Source organism: Neofelis nebulosa, chromosome 2 (assembly GCF_028018385.1).
Source record: "Neofelis nebulosa isolate mNeoNeb1 chromosome 2, mNeoNeb1.pri, whole genome shotgun sequence".
NCBI classification, from domain to species: domain Eukaryota; kingdom Metazoa; phylum Chordata; class Mammalia; order Carnivora; family Felidae; genus Neofelis; species Neofelis nebulosa.
The window spans coordinates 119,042,132-119,060,962 of NC_080783.1; the positions used below are offsets into that span (position 1 = coordinate 119,042,132).

At 51.1% G+C, this 18,831-nt stretch overlaps 2 protein-coding genes, 2 long non-coding RNA genes and 1 other non-coding gene across 27 annotated transcripts in view; 2 read left to right on the forward strand and 3 right to left on the reverse strand.

Annotated features, from left to right (window-relative positions):
- The window catches only part of LOC131504056 (neuroblastoma breakpoint family member 6-like), a 29,275-nt gene extending 25,227 nt beyond the window's left edge, over positions 1-4,048 (forward strand). Inside the window, 2 exon segments of the mRNA XM_058715998.1 lie at positions 661-875; positions 3,990-4,048. Coding sequence (XP_058571981.1) covers positions 661-866 — 206 coding nt within the window. The 3' untranslated portion in view covers positions 867-875; positions 3,990-4,048.
- LOC131504061 (uncharacterized) lies at positions 2,585-11,345 on the reverse strand. Its single transcript, XR_009257759.1, has 2 exons — positions 9,470-11,345; positions 2,585-2,800 (listed from the first exon to the last, which is right to left on the reverse strand). It is a non-coding gene; the product is annotated as an uncharacterized LOC131504061 (long non-coding RNA).
- Positions 11,346-11,691: 346 nt separating this feature from the next.
- Positions 11,692-11,855, reverse strand: LOC131505932 (U1 spliceosomal RNA). The gene has a single exon (XR_009258682.1). It is a non-coding gene; the product is annotated as a U1 spliceosomal RNA (small nuclear RNA).
- A 124-nt stretch (positions 11,856-11,979) lies between these two features.
- Positions 11,980-14,807, forward strand: LOC131504066 (uncharacterized). Its single transcript, XR_009257761.1, has 2 exons — positions 11,980-12,670; positions 14,458-14,807. It is a non-coding gene; the product is annotated as an uncharacterized LOC131504066 (long non-coding RNA).
- A 922-nt stretch (positions 14,808-15,729) lies between these two features.
- LOC131504062 (myomegalin-like) overlaps positions 15,730-18,831 on the reverse strand; it is a 221,874-nt gene continuing 218,772 nt past the window's right edge. For 8 of the 23 annotated variants that reach the window (XM_058716002.1, XM_058716015.1, XM_058716007.1 and 5 more), the window contains 5 exons: positions 18,692-18,830; positions 18,349-18,395; positions 18,078-18,104; positions 17,429-17,480; positions 15,730-16,789 (listed from right to left, as the gene is read on the reverse strand). In XM_058716002.1, coding sequence (XP_058571985.1) covers positions 16,539-16,789; positions 17,429-17,480; positions 18,078-18,104; positions 18,349-18,395; positions 18,692-18,830 — 516 coding nt within the window. In that variant the 3' untranslated portion in view covers positions 15,730-16,538. Of the gene's footprint in view, positions 16,790-17,428; positions 17,490-18,077; positions 18,105-18,348; positions 18,396-18,691; position 18,831 lie in introns of those variants that run through there. The other 15 variants (XM_058716021.1, XM_058716020.1, XM_058716012.1 and 12 more) reach the window with 8 other exon arrangements.

Genomic DNA, 18,831 nt, shown 5'->3' on the forward strand with positions numbered 1-18,831 from the left:
GCTCACCTGTTTCTTGCCACAACTCTTCTCATCCTTCTCAGATTTGTCTATGTTTTCCACTTGCAACTGACCGAAGAGTGTTTAGAACTTTATGCTCGATGTCCCCCAACCCTTAACTGCCCATTTACTCAATTAGATAAGAATGTGCTTATAGACACACATATTTATGTCTTATGTCACACACATTACATATATTCGGTGTGTATGCTCTGCATAGTGTACATATATGAAATATATCAAATATTGGGGTGTGTTCTGTAAATTCCCCAGCTTTGGTTTCCCGGTGACTCTCAAAAGGCTTGCCTTCAACTTTGACTCCTCCCTTGAATAGGACAGTCTCTTTTGAGCACCATCTCCTGGCCTTTGTCTCTTCTTTGTCAGAACTGTGTGTTTTGACCAATTCTACTTTTCTCAATTTCACTTTTGGCGCTGGGGGCATGTTGCCCTCCTCGTGCTCTTATCCTTACAGGGTAGCGTGAGAGAGGTCAACAACAGAGGCTGTAATCAAAGCGTGTCCCTCGGCGCCCCTCACACGTGAACTTCCCGATGGCCTTTCTCGTCCTGCCCACCGTCCTTATTCGATGTCAGCGTAGGTAGAGGATTTGGTCACAGGAAGATCATGACTAACAGTGCATCCTGTTGATGTGCTTTTATTTTCAGAGCAGGGTTTGGAAGCTTCCATGGGTGTGAAGAACCCTCCCAAGCTGGAGGGTGACGCTGCTGAGGGCTCGGTGGCCAACCAGTGTGCAGGTCAAGTCTTTGGCCACGTTAATGCCCTGGGTGTGATGAAACAGAAGATGATCAAGAGAAAAGTGCAGTTTGGCGAGGGCAGACTCGCGTGCAGATTCCGTGGCCTTCAAGCTTAGGGCACAGAGGTAATGGCGTCCGTGGCTCTTGGAGTATGGATTCCTGTTGCTCTGTTAGATTATAGCTCCGCCCACACCCCAAACTGTTTTTCTCTTCCTCCTTTGGTCCCTCCCCCAGCTGCCGCTGCCTCTGTCTGGTCCTGCCTCTGTCTGGTCCTGCCTCTGTTTGCCACGGGGGACTGCCACCTTGGGGGCCCTCCCATCTCCATCAGCTGTGCCATGTGAGCTGTGCTGTGTCCCCACGGGGGCTGTCCTGGGATTCCCTCTCCCATGCCCTCACGGCCGCGGAGAATTAGGCCCCACGGCCCCCCTCAGCAGACCAGCATCATTTACATGTGTCACGAAACACGTGGCACTTTGGTAGAAGGCACCCACTTTCGTGGCTTCTTTGACTTCCTTCCTTGCTTCCCCAGCTCCATGACCTCTTTCTCCCAGAGCATTGTCTTTTTTTTTTTTTTTTCTTAATTTTTGTTTTAAAGTTATTTATTTTGAGAGAGACAGGGACAGCAGGAGTCGGGGAGGGGCAGTGAGAGTGGAAGGGAATCCCAAGCAGGCTCCAGGCTCTGAACTGTCAGCACAGAGCCAGATGCAGGGCTTGAAGCCTCAAACTGTGGGCTCGTGGCCTGAGCCAAAACCAAGAGTCAGATGCTTAACCGACTGAACCACCTAGATGCCCCATCAGGAACATCGTCTTAATGTCTCTTGCACATGGCTTCTCCTCTGGGGTGTTTCCGGGAACACGACCTAGGACGACACTTACCCCTCAGCTTCTCCATGTGAATAAGAAGTGTTAAAACTGAGGAGAAAGAGCACCCCGACAAAAACTACACGACCACATGGGTCACCTCTGGGACTGCCACACGGCCTGCCTGGGGTCAGGTTTGTCCTCGGCCCCAGGTGAGCAGGCCTGTGATAATGTGTGTGGGGTTTCCAGGACTCAGTGTACTCTCCTTGGGACCTCAAGAGAGCTGGCATCAGGTGGACACAGTCATGGCACTCTACAGGGACACTGGCCAAACACAGATGCAGAGGCCAGGTTTCCAACCTGCACAGACATGAGATGTGCAGGCATCCACCTGTCTTCCCTTTTCACTGCCGTTACCGTGTCTACATGCTCAACTGGTTCATAAAAGGATCCACCGAAAGGAACTGAGCTGAGTCTCCGGCCAGAGCACATTCGCGAGCATTGACTGAATTAACTTTGGGCAGCTGTGTGAAGTCCCCGCGAGATCCAGGGGAACACGAGACAATCTGTGTGTGCCTCATACAAGTCCAGCTGAGAACAGGGATTCATGGGAGGGTGTCCGAAGGAAGACCAAAATCTTTAGGGCCGGTATCGTCATGGTGGCAGAGATGAGGACAAGAACACCGTGGTCTGAAACAGAGTAGCTTAGCTAATAGTTCTAAATCACGCTGTCGTGAAAGAAACACTGACTAAGCTTTGAACTCACGTGAATGCCCTCACCCAATACCTTGAGATTTTGATTTCAATATTCTGGGCTGGGGTGTGGGTAACGGGAGATGTTTTAAAGCTCTGCTGGTATGCACCTAGGAATCAGAAGGACTGTGGATCTATAGGATGTTCATAAGCCATATAGAAGGAGCCCGTGTGTGTGTCACTCATTTTGTGGACAAGCTGAGTATCAGCCCCTGATGGAGTTGACATTCCTCCCTCAATAGAGCCCAGAGAAAGAAGAGGACAAAGACACATGAATGAATTCGATGAATACTCCCTCTTCTGGATCCAAGTGTCTCACAATTTTTATACTATAGGATGCAGTAAGAAAGAAATGTTGCCTAGAAACCCAGTGTAAGAACAACACTCCCTTCCCTGATTACCAGTAATGGAATTCAGGGCTCTTTTTCCTCCTCGTGCAATGAAAATCACGGTTGACTCTTCACTTAATGCGTTTCCCAGCCTCCTGACAGGTGCACTGCAGATGGAAAGGAAATGTTTTAATCAAATTTTCTCCTCATATAAAACCTCAGTAAAGAAGCTTAGGTCTGCCTCTGCCCTTTGCAGGCCCTCGTTTACATTAGTGTCAACACCGAGAGACTCTCTCCTCAGGGACAGTTTGGGAAACGTGCGAGGAGAACCTAGACGACTAAAAGGAAGGCTCTTCCGTTTTCTCTGCAGAGTTCCGAGTGTCTCCACTGAGAATATTCCTAGACGTTCCCTCAGGTGTATCCTGGCGTGAGGTGCCCTGCAGGGGCTGTTGGGGTCCCTGAGCAAAAAGGGGTGAGGCCCTGGGTACACTCCCCGCTCTTTTCGTCATTCCCCTTGGAGTTTCTCCCTTTGGGGTTCTTTTCAGCCCCTTTGGGGCAGGATTTCTGTGCAAAGCCTTAATTCCATCCAGCCAAGCAGCCAACAGCGTCTACTGCCTACCCGCACCCCCGTATCGGAGGCTTTCGTCTCCTGACCCCCACATGGATGGGAAGGGCCCGAAGCCTGGGTTTCAGTTCCAGGGTGTCAGGCACAGGTCACACGGCTACAGGTGGTCCTTATCAGCCCCTTGGCCCACGGTTCCTCATCTGCACACGGCAGGACTGAACTGGGACATAGTCTGAGGCCCCTGTTGCATCTCACATCCTGGGGCTCGTTCCATAGCCTGGCCTCCCCCTTCAGAAGACCAGGGCAGGGTGAGAAGGGGTGTGTTTGTCTGCAGAGGGCCCCCTCCTTCCTTCAGCAGTCTGTTTCTGAACGTGTGTGTCGGGGGCTAAGCACATCCCTCCGTGGGAGACATGAGAAAGCCATCACTTTGCTTCTGATGAAGGGGGTTCCAGGGTGAGGTGGCTGCTGAGGGAGGGATGTTCGGGACCTGGCAACAGCTCAGGGCAGCCTTGAGCTGGGATGCCACCAGGCGCCTGTTGCGGGGAGCACAGGGGTCCCTGCATCCTACAGTGTAGGCTGGATGCAATTGAGGGGGCTATTGCTTCAGACTTGTGGCTCTCACTCTCCCCCTCAGCCTGCCTGCAGACCCCCCTTCAGCTCCTTCTCTGCACAGGGGCTCAGCTCGCCCCTGGCCTCTGTCACCACGGAGCCATCCCTCCAGGCTCAGCCGTCAGCAGGACCTGAACAAGACTCACATTTGATTCCTCTGCCTCTCTCTCTCTCTGTCTCAGATACCAAGGACTCCAGGAACTAAGAAAAGATACTCCTCATTTAAACGAAACCCCATCATTCTCCACTTGCTGAAAAGAACTCTAAAGCAGCAAATCAAGCTAAAGCCCAAACAGAACATGCGAGGGATCCTTTGCTGAGAATCGACATCTCGATCACAAGCCACTCTCTGGGATTTTTACTCCAAAAGTCTGGTTTGATGAGAGGAACTCTCGCTCTTCTGACTCCAGTCGTGATAAGTCGCCAAGGCAACCAATGCCCAGACCACACGCCCTTGTGAGACACCTTCAGTCTGGCTCCTCTCCATTCCATCCTGCAGATAAGCGGAGGCTGGAGCAACGTGGCAATAGACCCCATGTCAAACTGGACATTCTGGGCCACCAGCTGGGCTGTGCCAGGAGCAGACAGCATTAACTACGCAGCGTTCTTGCTGAAGAGGCTTAGCCTGAATCTGAGCACGAGGTAGGGATCAGACAACTACAGAATTTCGACCATGGAACAAGACATCGGGCCTGTCTTTCTTCAAACAGCCAGTGTCCACAGCACAAATAAGACGACAAAAAGGAGAAGAGATATCTTGGGTTCCAAAGGACTCAGAAGATTGTGCTATCGTAATTGTGTAGTCCTTTCGAACCCCAAACATCTCCTCACCTTTCTGTGGCCGTCTCTGGTGGTGGTGACGCTTCCTTGTCTGTAGGGGACAGGCCAGATGTCTGGCTTGATGGTCTACATCCTGAAGGTGTCTGATCACTTCCTCCTGATTAAATTCAGGCTAACCCTTTTCCCCGGGCGTTCCCTAGTTAATGCTGTGTGTGTCCCAGCTCCACCCACCCAGAGACCCAGAGCGTCTAGTCTGCCATCACCATCATTGTGAGAGCAGCACTGGTTGCCTTCTATGGGGGGCCTATCAGATCGTTTATGGTCTTCTGTTTGGGTGTGACATCTGAGAATGTGCAAAGATGCTCTCTGTAAAGTCTGTCTCTACAATGTTACCATCTTTTAGTGATCCCTGCAGTGTGTCACAACCGTATCTGTTTGTATGTTGGAAAAACTCTAGTTGTATCATCCTTGTGTATGTGTATTTGCTGGCATTGTGCTGTGGAAAAGAACACTCCCTCCCCGTTCTATATCATTAAAGTGTTTATTTTGACAATCACTGGGGACTGGTGAATTACGTTTCCTTCAGGGCTCCAATCCATCACCATCGTGATGTAAATGTTCTTGGTTCTCTTCTGGTATTTACTCCTGAGTCTCTGTATCTTTTAGGCTATATTTCACCTACGGGCAAGAGTACATATGTGTGTCTGAATGTGCACCTGTTGTTTAGAAAGGTTGTATATGTAGGGCTGAACACTGCATCACAAGTGCGGGACATGTTTGGTTCTGTATTAACTTGTGAAACTTGTCACATCGCCATTCTAAGATTTAAACGATCTCGGGGTGACTGGGTGGCTCAGCAGGTGGAGGGTCCAACTTTGGCTCAGGTCATGGCCTAGCGGTTCATGAGTTTGAGCCCCACATCGAGCTCTCTGCTGTCAGCACAGAACCACCTTCACTCTCCGTCCTCCCCTCTGTCTGCCCTTCTCCCGCTTGCATGCTCTCTCTCTTAAAAATAAATAACCACAGGGTCACCTGGGTGGCTCAACTGGTTGAGCGTCCGACTTCAGCTCAAGTCATGATCTCACGGTTGGTGAATTCGAGCCCCGAATCGGCCTCTGTGCTGACAGCTCAGAGCCTGGAGCCTGCTTCAGATTCTGTCTCCCTCTCTCTCTCTCTGCCTTGCCCCCACACTCACACTGTCTCTTTCTCTCTCTCTCTCTCTCTCTCTCTCTCTCTCTCTCTCTCAAAAATAAATGAAAACAACACTTAAGTTTTAACTGATCTCCCAACCTCAGACTTCTGACATTATTCTATTTTCTCTTCTGTCTCCACCTGCCACTTCTTATAGGATTGTTTCAGCCCGGTGAAACGGATGCCATTTACATCCTATTTCTCCCACTGGTTCCACTCCCAGACTTTTGTCTCAGATCTACAATGAAGTGTATTCAGTGACGATCAGTTGTACAAAAGTCAAAACTTCCCCAGTCATCTCTTATTGGGCAGAATGCGTCTTTAAATGACTCCTAGTGACGGAATCAGGACTCCCTGAGTGTTGCATATTTAGTACTCTTTTCCTACTGCCTTTGTACATGGACATCTTAGGTGAATAGAAAGTGCTTGTACAATGAGTTTTTGCTGCGGTTTTAAAATATATGGCCTTGCTTTGTAGGTTTGGTGGGCATGTAGACGATTGATTTTTCTCTCCCTGGGATATAAATTGGCTTCTTTTGGTGGTGGGGAAGGTGTATGCAGCATCAGAGGTTTTCTCCTTTTTATGGAAAATCTATTAGTTCTAGGGGTGCCTGGGTGGCTCAGTCCAGTTAAGCGTCCACCTTCAGCTCAGGTCATGATCTCACGGTTCGTGAGTTCAAACCTCAAGGTGGGGTATCTACTGCCAGCACAGGGCCCACTTAGCACAGAGAGCCCACTTCATATCCTGTGTCCCCCTCTCTCTTCTTACTCAACACATCTCCAAAGGCAAGGGAAATACAGGCAGAAATGAACTATTGGGACCTCATCAAGATGAAACGCTTCTGCACTGCAAAGGAAACAATCATCAAAACTGAAAGGCTACCGATGAAGTGGGAGAAGATATTTGCAAATGATAGATCGGATAACGGGGCTGGTATCCAAAATCTATAAAGAACTTACCAAACGCAACACCCCAAAAACCAAAAAATCCAGTGAGGAAATGGGCAGAAGACACGAATAGACACTTTTCCAAAGAAGACATCCAGGTGGCTAACAGACACATGAAAAGATGCTCCACATTGCTCATCATCAGGGAAATACAAATCAAAACCACACTGAGATACCACCTCACGCCAGTCAGAGTGGCTAAAATGAACAACTCAGTAAACAACAGATGCTGGCGAGGATGTGGAGAATCGGGACCCCTCTTGCAGTGTTGGTGGGAATGCAAACCGGTGCAGCCGTTCTGGCAAACAGTGTGGAGGTTCCTCAAAAAGTTAAAAATAGAACTACCCTATGACCCAGCAAGAGCACTACTAGGCATTTATCCAAAGGATACAGGAGTGCTGATGCAGAGGGGCACGTATACCCCAATGTTTACAGCAGTGCTTTCAATAATAGCCAACTTATCGAAAGAGCCTGAATCCGTCCATCCACTGACGAACGGATAGAGAAGATGTGGGTTATATATACAATGGAACACTACTTGACAATGAGAAAGAACGAAATCCTGCCATTTGCAACAATGTGGACGTTAAGTGAAATAAGTGTCACAGAAAGACAGATACCGTATGTTTTCACTCACATGTGGAACTGAAGAAACTTAACAGAAGACCATGGGGGAAGGGAAGGGGAAAACATAGTTTCAAACAGACAGGGAGGCAAACCAGAAGAGACTCTTAAATACAGAGAACAACTGAGGGTTGATGGTGGGAGTCAGGGAGAGGGGAAATTTCGTGATGAGCACTGAGGAGGGCACTTGTTGGGTTGAGCACTGGGTGTTGTATGTTAAGCGATGAATCATGGGAATCCAATCCCGAAGCCCAGAGCACACTGTTCACACTGTATGTTAGCTAACTTGACAATAAGTATATTTGGAAAACAAAACAAAAAAAAGAATGAGGCAGATGGTAAAAATGCTGGCAGCAGAGGACCGAGCAGGGCTAATACGTGCTGAGTATTTACTCCCCGCCAGGCACTGGGCTCAGTGCTTCACCTGCACCTCTGCTGTAACACCGGGGACGACTCGTGTAGGAGAAACTCCCATTGGCCCCATTTTGAAATGAGACACTGAGCCACAGAAAAGAAAATTCAAGACACTCAGGCAAAGTCACACTGTAACTCAGCCAGGCTCGCTCCTACAGCTTGTGAGCCCAGAGTGCTCTCTTTCTTGACCTCTAGGTTAGGGATTTCCAGGGAGAAAGAACAAGGCCAGCCTCTGATGCCCTGAATGGCCCTGCTGACATCCTGGCCTGGCTGTTTTGTTCTCACGCTGGGAATAAACAGTCTCAGATACAGGATCTCAACCTCAAAGAGACTCTGAACCCTGAGACCATGAGACACAAGACGACTACCTGATTATTCCAAGCAGGCCCCACAAACACCAGGTCACCGTGCAAACTACAACGCCCCAAACACCCTCCTCTTTTCGTAAGGAAATGACTGCTGACTCTCACCGCAGTCAAGAAGGGCCAGTGCACACTACCAGTGCTCGAGGTAGAGCAGACCCTGCTTCCGTCCAGCCTCCCCGCCATCAACCAACCACAGCCCGAATCCTGTCATGGTGGTTCTTTCTACCACTCTCTTACTGAGACCGTGGGGTGTGATCTCTGTGGCTGCAATGATTATGTAAACCCCCACCTGTTTCATGGGATGTACGTTCCTGCTGATTTGGCTGAAGAGAAATCCGAAATTTCTCCTAAGGTTACGTTTCTCCTAAGATTATGCCAGGGGAGACAGGGAACAATTTTTCACTCGTGGTGTGGCAGATTTCCCCAAGGTCGATGTACCTCCTCAAGGTAAGAGTGCTCACTGTACTTGATATTCTCTTATCTCTGCTCCTTTCCTAATATGGGAAATTAACATTTACTAAGGGATAGAGAGTTACGATATATGGGCTTTCTCCTGTGTGGGATTTAATGAGAGCTGTCATCATCCTGAACTTGTAGGGAACTGAGGACAAGGACCACAAGGTAGCAGGGAAAGGTGGCTCTGGGCTTTGGGAGTCACAAATGGGCACACGCAAAAAGAACAATACGTGATTTTGGAAGACGTGTCAGCAAGAAATGTGGCCATAAAGGCCACTACGTATTTAATCCATGACCCACCAGTCGCTTTGCTCACAGAGTATCCCTGTTTATCTTGGCCATGATGAGTGTTTTAAGAACAGTCAGAGAATTGCATCAGAGCACATCCATCTGAAAAGGACACACATAAAATACTGCATTGCCAAATCAGACCCACCAAACCCACCAATCTTCTCTGGTATCAAGTTTGATGTACATTTTCGAGGATAAAATTAACTGTGTGAGGCACAAGCAAAGCAACAAGAAATCTCGGACAACCAACACTAACTGCAAGAAACTTCTTCCCACCTTAGGACGTGTTCTGGCCCCGAGTTAACATACGTGCTCTCTCAGTGCTGTATGAAGTCGTCACTTGTACCCAATGGATCTGGTTGAAGTCGATGAACCTGGTAGAAGTCATCTGCTAGGCTGATACATAACTGATGCGACAGTTTCCAGGAAACTAAGCTACATAAATCCACGGGCATATGTTTGAGTCCCTACAGGGTTCTGCTCACACGAGATCCCTCCCACTTACAGGCATGTCGTAGGTAAGGACTCTCCCTACAGTGTGTTTGCAAGAGGTTCCTCACTCGATGTTTATGCGGAAAGTTGACTGGGGGTACCTTTCTTTCTTTCCAGGCCAGCGTCACTGAAGGAACTGAGCAACTGCAAGGAACCCAGTTCCTGTTCTTCTGTCCAAATTGTCTGGGTGGAGTTTTTAGGCTGAGCTTATAAATCAGCAGGAATCCAATTTTCTTCCTCCGAGAAGAGATACAATGGTTTCTTCCAGCATTGCTCATTGGGCAGTGCAAGTTTGCAGAGAGAGAGAGAGAGAGAGAGCGAGCGAGAGATATCGCCAGGCATGTTACTTTAGCAATGCCATGGTCCTCCCACATTGTCCATCCCACTCATGACAATGCCTGGTTTAAGCGTCCTCTCTCCATTTCCCTTTATTACCTGCCTGACCTACATCCTTCCCCCAGTGAGGGAGCCAGCTCAGAGGGTCTGCTTAACCTAGACTAGAGGTGGGGCCAAGGAGAAGTGTGCCTGTGGCTAGAATGGGCTGCCTTCAGAGGGAGCCATAACGTGGCTACAAGCAGTTAGAAACCAGCCTAAAATACCGTTAGGAATAAGCAGGGCCAAACGCAATGGTATGGATTTTATGTTTCGTATTGATAGCAACTTTCTTGTACAAATACATTTAGACTTACTCACGGGAGCAGGGCGTCAGACAAAATGAAAGAAAACTGTGTCAAGTGTGAAAGATACTAAGTTACCAAAGTTACATTGAGTTGTAGAATTGTTTTTTATCCTTTAGCCCTTCATTTCCACACTCAGAACCTAGAAAACTTTCTTCACTGCCCATGGAATTCAATGTGGACACAACAATTTAAACTATTAACCCAAACTTTCCATTTTTTTTCCCCCATAAACCTTGTTGGATACCAGGTATTCAAATGCCCACTCCCATGTTCAGTGAGACTAGTGAGGGCGGTAAGTAATGTGGTATATCCAGGTAATATTCTGTTTCTTGGCCTACTTCTGTACTCCGCGTGTCAACTGTTCTCCGCCAAGGGGACCTCTGGCCACACACGGGAAACCCAACAAACTTAAAAGTGTAGGGTCTCTGCGTTGATCTTGAGGAATGTCAGTCCACATGTAAGATTCTCTCAGGGCTCAGAATGGCTCTGCATCTGCAAGGACAAAGGTGGTTGCCCCATCCTTTCCTCAGGGAGAGTACCTCCAGATTTCCTGATTCAGGCACCTTATGACGGCCAAGCACATACCACGATTTCCACGTTAGGCAAAATGTTTACAGATGTGTGAAATGCCTTCCATATGCTCCAATCCCTGTGTGCATGTTTCCTGAGTTCCTGTTGTGTGAGAGTCCCCTTTCCCCCAACCCACGGGGACGCTGTGGGAACCCAACCAAATCGCCCTGTGATTCTTTTTGTCTTTTCCATATAATCCCCTCCTTTCAGAGTGTTTTTCTTTTTCTTTTTTTTATTTTTTAATGGTTCTTATTTATTTTTTGAAAGAGAGAGCGGGCGCAGTGCAGAGAGGGAGACACATGATGCAAAGCAGGCTCCAGGCTCAGAGCTGTCAGCCCAGAGCAGGAGGTGGGTCTTACACTCAGGAACCCTGAGATCATGACCTGGGCCAAAGTCGGACGCTCAACCACTCAGCTACCCAGGCAGCCCTGGAGTGATGTTCTTTTTTCTTTTTTTTCCCCAAAGACACCTCTGAGTAGCACTGGCCTTAGGCCCCTGTGAGCTCCCTTGTACCTGCTGGCAGGAAATGGGGAGGTCAGGCAATGGTTGACCACTGCAGCCCCACTTCCCTCCCCTCCTGCAGAGAAAGCACTGAGGCCATCACTAAGAAATGCGAACCCGTGGGGCGCCTAGAAGGCTCCGTCGGTGAAGCATCAAGACTGCAAGCACCCCAAGCATCTGACTTGGGCTCAAGCTCATAACCCAACTCAGGTCAGGTCCTGAGCTCCCACTTCCAGTCCTGGCGCCTCATGTGTGGCAAGAGCTCAGAGCCCTCCCGCCTTTTTTCTTAAAAAGGTAAAACCCTAAAAGGCCTTTGCATCAGGATCAGGGTGACAGGAATGGGAATTACTTGGGAACAGTTGGAACTCCCCAAGGGACATTGCTCCCACCGCCAAACCTGGGGAACAACCCACCACACACGAGACGAATACCAAAGATAGCACAAGTAAAGAACTGCCTACAAGAGTAGCATCTTACTCCGCTGTGTAAAAGACATCCTGAAGTAAGAAAGGAAAGAAGAAGAACAAGGCAATGAAGCACTCAGACACATCTGCCTTTAAAAGACCGCTGATCAGGGGAGAGCGCGAACGCAGTCCCCCACTACCACAAATTATGCAGTCGAGTTTCCCACATTTGGGGAAATCGCAGGGGTCAGCACATCCCGAGTGCAATGGATAAGCCTCGCCCTGGGAAAACCACCTTCCTGATCATGGTGTCTCCCCTGCCAGGTAAGTATGACTTTCTCCCCCTCCGCCCCAACCCAGCCTCACACGCACCACACTGTACACACACGGTCACTGGCCTCCCCGCACCCCAAAACCCTCCGCACCCACTCCCGTCTCAACCATCCTCACCCCCACACACGTCGTCCTCAGACAAGCCGAGCCACAGCTCGGGCGCTTCCACAGCCCGGGGAATTCTACCGCCCGCTAGAATCCTACCGCGCCCACCGCGGCCTCATTTACATAAGGCCACGCCCCGGTCAGGACGCAACGGCCCCGCCTCACTCTCCGCCCCTCCCCGCGCCACCGGGCTCCACGCGCAGGCGGTCTCCCTGCCCCCAGCTCTGCTCCCGCCGGGATCTCAGCGCTAGGGCTTCTCCTCTTCTTCCCGCCCCCCGCCTCCTTCCTCTCCTTGCGGGTCTCCTCCGTCTTCTCCCCTCCACACTGATTTGCTTCCCGTTCGTCTTCCCTCTCCATGCAGCTCCCGCAACGCCCCCTGCGCCCGTCGTGGCGCCCACGCGGCGGTCAGCACCCGGCCGACTGCGCCCGCCTGAGAGGAACACGAGGGAGGACGTCCCCCAGCCGGAGAAGCGCCCACACACCTCTCTCGCTCTCGCTCTCTGTCGCTCTCTCTCTCTCTCTCTCTCTGCCCAGAGCCCGGTTTGAAGGAGACACAGTGCGATGGCTCCACCTGAGGGGCTCAGCCGCCAAGCCAGTCCCCCCGCACCAGGGCTGGACACCAGCGCGGGGCTACCGAACGTCTGGCAGCTCTGGGCGCGCGAACCCATACCTGTCGTTTGAGAACTGCCGCGTGCCTGCTGCTTTACAGGTGCGTTCGCGGGGCGGGGCGGGGCCGCGGCGCCCCCTGGTGGAAGCCCCGGTGGGGGGGCGCACCAGGATCCCCGGGTTGAGGCGGGGGCGGGTCCACGGAAACCTGCCTTGAGCTCACTTAGACCCTCCCCCCACTGCCAGAGGTCACAGCAGGGGTTAGTGGGGGCCCGGGCGCCCCACTCTGCCTCTGCCGTCCCTTCCTCCCCCCCTGCGCGCTTCCCCTTGGAGGAGATTTCCGCCAGCAAAGTCCCCCTTCCGTGGGGAAAAGCCAGGTCTGGAAAACCAAGCAGCACCTACTCGGAAGAGACTAGTCCTGGGGCAATTTCCTGGTCCTGTCCCTCGCGTTCTGGTTTCTGATTTGCCTTTGTCTCCCTTGGGCCTTGACGTGTGCTTGACTTTTACTAGACTGCTGAAATTAGAAGAGACTGGGGGGGGGGGGGGGACGGGCGTCCGACATTAGTTGTCACCTGAGTCAATAGTGTGGTGGTCCGCGGAATGATGCCCCCTGCCTGGGAGGACCCCAGCCTCATCCCGGATCCTGTGAAAATGATCCATCACACAGCAAAGGGGCCTCTGCGAAGGTGCTTAGGTCAAGGACCCTGAGATGGGGAGATCGTCCTGGAATATCCGGGTGGCCCCCTGGAATTACAGGGGTGCCTTCAACCTGGAGGAGGCAGAGGAGGAGATGTCTCCCTGCTGTAGCTGGTGGTGCGGAAGATGGAGACAGAGGAAACCAGGGCGGGTAGGACACAGGCGCTCCCTTGCCAAAACCTCCCGCCTGCACTGTAGTGAGGTTTCCCTGGATTAAATTGCTCAGTCTCCCTGAGCCTCCAGAAGGGGCGGTGGCCCTGTTGACATCTCCATCTGAGTCTGGTGAGATCCTTTTTGGGACTTTTCACCCACAGAACTGTCAGGTAACAAACGTGCGTCCTTTTAAGCCTCTAAGTTGGCGGTGAGTCGGTACCCCGGCGACCCACAACCCATGTCAGGTGTCTGGCTCTTCACGTCAGCGGTAGTTAGATCTGCGGGATGGAATCAATTCTGTATAAATGCTGCAGGTCGTGAGTCTTAGGTGGTGAGGCCAAGCGCTGTTTTTCCACGGTGAAGTGTTAGGTTAGGTACCTGCTGATGTGAGGTGCGCCGGGAGTGAAAGGTTCAGAAAGAATTCTCGGGGCACCTGGGTGGCTCTGTGGCTTTAGCATCTGACTCTTCTTCTTGGCTCAGGTCCTGATCTCACAGGTTTGTGAGATTGAGCCCAGAGTCAGGCTTTGTGCTGACAGCAGGGAGACTGTTGGGGATTTTCTCTCTCTTTCTCCCTGTATTTCTCTCAAAATAAATAAACTAAAAAAAAAAAAAAAAAACCAAAAAACAAAGACTTCGTGAGACGTTCTCGGTGCAAAAAGGTGTTTATAAAAAGCATGAGGACAGGACAGGGGGACAGGAATAGCTGCACTGGGATTGTGAGGTGTGACTGGTTATAAAGTTTTAATTTGGGGGTGGGGGAGGATGGGGGCGTAGAGCCAAATGAAGTTTCCGTCAGGAGTTCCCTGGAGGTCTGGTTAGCCTCAAGCTGAGGTTGGTTTTTTTTGTCCAGCAGAGCGTTAACATTAAGGCAGTTGTGAGTTCCTTGAGGCGGTCCTGTGTCAGCTATTGACCAGTGGGCTGCAAGGTGTAAGGAAATTGAATTGCATCTACATTTCTTTTGCCTTTTTTCACCTCATCATCCGCCATCCTTTTTCTTTCCCTTCTTTTCTGTAACATTCAAAGTCTGTTCCCTGCACACAGGCTCAGCACGTTCTTATGCAAAGTGGAAGCCACTGGTGGTCACACAGATTGGTTGTTCACTTTTCAAGAGTGGGCTGTGCTCCTTTCCCAAGGAGGGCAAGGACATAACTTACAAAAGGAAAAATACGGGAGAACCCCCTCCTCTCACAGCTGCGTTTCTGTTGCGCGAGTTCTCTTAAGGCACAGAGCTACTTTTCAGCATGTCACAGAGAGCGAACATGCAAGCGTGGCGTTTACGGCTCTCCCCCAAAAGTGATCGGTGACTGGATCCCGAGCAGACCTGAGCTTTATAGGGTGTCATAGGCTGTTGCTTTCGTAAATGTCACGGACATAAAACGAACTTTGTGGAAGCCCCGAGTTCTCATGAGTACTGATTCTGCGACCAGGCCCGGCAGCACAGGGACGGGGGAGGAATTGTCCGGATCCTGGAATAATCACGGGGCAGCACAGCCTCGCTCTGGGCTTCTGTGTCCTACTTGTTTACAGACTTGTCGTCCGTTCTGAGGATTGGGCCAGCGAGTTGCTCTGTTGACAGCCAAAGGCACTCATGGAAAGACTTAAACAACCAAGTGTGACAGCACACGTGGGGTCACTCCGTCTACCAGGAAAGCAGGACCCGTGTCTGCCTCAGGTGTGAGTCTTTGGATGGATCTATTTGTTACTGGAGGTGGTGGGGAGGATGGTGTTTGAGGGTTTTGTGGTTGCTGCTGTCTGTGTTGTTGAACTCCTTCTAGGAGATCATTGTGGAGCGATAGCTTTGTGTTAGTTCCTGGAAGGACATGACTAAGGACACTTGCCGAGGAATAGTTGCGGATCTGGGTGTCACATTTGTGGAAGGACTTCTACGCTTTGCAGTTAAAGATGCTCCCTTAAAGGAAACCAACTTTATTCATACCTTTGGGTCAATGTTAGAGAGCAATATGTTGAAATTGGTCTGCAGCCCACTTGCATCAGAATCACCTGGGTTTGATGTAAGAAATGCAGATTCTGGGGCCTCACACCAACTACATCTCTTGGGGTTAGAGCCCAGGTGGTAGCTTCTGTGACCTCCATTGCTGACTCTAAGGCTTTCCCAACCTAAGAACCACTCTCTTTTAGTTTTAGATTGGGGATTCTTACACAATGATCAAAGAAGCCCAAACTTTTTCCTTTACTCTGAAGACTTCATACACTGGACCGTGACCTTCTTAGGGACGGTGTGACTTTGCTCCTCTCTCACACTCAGCCTAGAGACGGTGCCCAGATCGGAAATAAAGCAGCTGAAGAAAAATGTTTGATTTCTTTATACACGTTTTACTTTCATAGCCACCAAAAAGACTGTGTTTCATTTCCTCTAACAGACTCTGTCCACCAGTTATGTTGCCCAAAACATATCGCTATCGCGACAGATAGAAATATCTATGGTACATTTATACACACAGACACGCGTTCTAAAGCACTGCGAAGACACAGACGAGGCTTTCACACAACTGGGGGCCTCTCAGGTGCCACTTAAGTATGATCACTGGGTTATCTTACAGAGGACTCTCCATGGTCTTGGTCTGGCCACGAGTCCCAGGTCCCCAGAGAGGACTTAGTTAAAAGGGGCAAGCGTAACTAGGCCGCGGTCATCGCCACACTTTGGAGGCCATAAATGGAAATAGGAGGCGCCAGGCTAAGCGGGACATTGCACGTGGGAAGCCACCACCTTCGCCACGTGGATTCAAAGCACTCGGGTGCTGCAGTGTAGATGGACGCCCAGCCCATGCTGGCCGGGCTGAGCTGGCCCCGAGGAAGCATACATCTGGGAGTAGTGCCGGCTGAGCCCCAGTGTCCCTCAGGGCACCGCTGTCACTCGTGTGCTTTAGAACTGCTGAGGAGCTCCCGTGTGGGGACCACGCGTCCCATCCGTAGGGAGCAGGGTCCTGTTTCCCCTGGGTGACCACGTGAGGAAGGGCACTGAAGTGAGAAGTGGCCGTTGCGAGTTCCCAGGCCAGTGTGGCATTTAGAAGCAGGGTCACAAGGCCCCGTACAAACCGTGCCTGTTCTGCTCAGGGCTAGGCCCAGGGCACCCTGGCTGGTGGTTCTCTTGATGGTGCTCCTTAACCGCAGGACAGGCTCTCTACCTTCCGCCCGCCTGCACTGGGCCACGCGTCTGGCTCCTCCTGCACCCTCCAACAGGTGTGCAGGAGTGGGGCCCAGGTCTCATCAGCAGGTGGGAGTTGCACCACGGGGGGGTGGGCCCATCCTTCTTGCTGCTTGAAGGATCTCTGCAGGCTCCTCTTCTTGCGTGACTCCTGGAAGGCAAGGGTCACAAGACTGGGGTGCCTGGCAGAGCCCTCAGGGACTTCACCTGGAGACAAAAGTGCAACAGGGTGAGTCCATTGTCAGGCCCTGCTGGTGGCTCCCTGAGCTGCAGTGAGCTCTGGGCGGTGGCAGGGCCATGGGCTCAGTGACAGCCTAGGGGAAGGGCTGCCGTCCTGAGGAACCTCTGGTGCCACCGGGTTAGAGGGAAAGCTTCCCACCACCTCGGGTGGTGATGGCCCTGCTCAGAGCTGCTGCCCGGATCCCACGCTCCCTCTTTGGGACCCAGTTCACTCCCCAGTTCACTTGGAGCAAAATGATGGCTTCTGTGACCTCCCAGGAATAGAAGCACTTAGCATGAAACATGCATGTGTAGAAATAGCCTGTTGCAGGATGGATAGCACACGGTGCAGGGAAGTCCCCTGTGAAGTTCATGTCTAGCACTTAATGAGGAGAGGGAGGGGCAAGGCAGCTGGTTGCTTAGAGATCCCCTAAGTCTAGTGCCACCTCCTACAGAAGCAGGGTGGTAGACTCACAGAGACTGAGGGGCCAGCCAAAGCCACAGGGCTGGTTGGTGACAATCCCAGGATTAGAACCCAGCCCTGGGCCCTTTCCATTGTCTCTCGGAAATGTGGAGGAAACTTTCATACAAGGGGAAGCCAGTGGGTATGTGGGGCTGTTGGGTTACCTTTGCTGGGACAGGAATAAGGCTTTACAGAGGCCATCTTGTAAGTGTTCTTCTAAAGAGGCTCAGGAAAGAAAGGAATTATCAGAGAAAAAGGAAAGGGAATTAGCCAAAAAAGAAAAAAAAAAAAAAAAAGGAGGGTGACGTCATGGCCCGACCCATTTTCACACTGTGGGATCAGCTTTCTCTCAGGTTATAGTTAGGGAACATTCCTAGGAATAGGCCCAACTGCTTCTGGCAAAGCTTTGAGGTCCAAGTGAAAGGTATAGTTTCTGATTTACAAGCCATTTCCTACACTTCACGTGTTTGGTGGGCATATTTGCTAGGGAAGGTGTTAGTATTTTAAGTAAACCTACAGAATGTCTGCCATATAGATAAAATGTTTCCCTTCAAGTTCCATTTTTATTTATCATCAAATTCTCTTTTAGGTGGATAGGACCCAATGGTTTTCTTTGGGATGAGATATATCAAAGTCGAATTGCTGTCCTCAGCACAATAGGGGGTGGGATGGACTCAATCAATTAGATGGCATCTTGGCTTTACTTTTCATGAGGTGGGAAGTGCTCCAGGAAACAGCAGAACGGGCCCCAGCACCCTCTCCCAGAAGCTCAGTCAGAGGCGGACTCCCCTCTGACCTTGAGAATCAACTCACTTGCTTTCCTCGGACTCCTGACTTGGCCTACAGGAGGGAAGAAGTGGGGTGAGGAAACAAGAGGGTGACAATGTGACAGGGAACAGAGATGGCAGTGGAGGGGTTGGGAGGGGAGCTAGAAGGACACTTATTGAGGACCTGAGTCCTACAAGTGGATGGGAAATCTCCTGGAAGGTCAGAGCAGGTCAGGGATCACCTGCGGACTCTGAAGACACATGGAGATGGGTGTGGGCTGGGCTCTGTGGCTCTGACTGGTCAGTGTCCCCCTTACCTCCAAATTTGTCCTTGCCTTCTTCAACACGTCATGTGTCCTGGTCACTGAAACAACAAAACAGCCCAACAAGGCAGGGATCACCAGCTGGGCCCATACCTGCCTTGGGTGTGTGTTCTGAAGCGTATCCTTCTGGCCACTCAGCTCAGGGTCTCCTGCTGTCCCCACGTGCCCCTCCCTCCACATCCACAATCACTGGTGGCACGGGAGGTTTGGGGATGTCACATCAGTGTGCCCCCTCCCCAAGTCTGTATGGTCACCGTCTATCCACAGCACAAGTGGGTAGGCTGGAAGCCCCCCCACCCCAAATTCCTCTCCCGTCCCTCGGCTTGGGGGCACTCACACTGGCTGAAGATGAACCGCTCCATGGTCTCCTTCTGCTGGTTGGCGGTCTTCAGACGCTCAGCTGTGCTCTGAAGGAGATTCTCCTGTGCGGACAGTTTGGTTCTCAGTTCCAGAAGTTCCCTTTTCAGGGACTGTCCC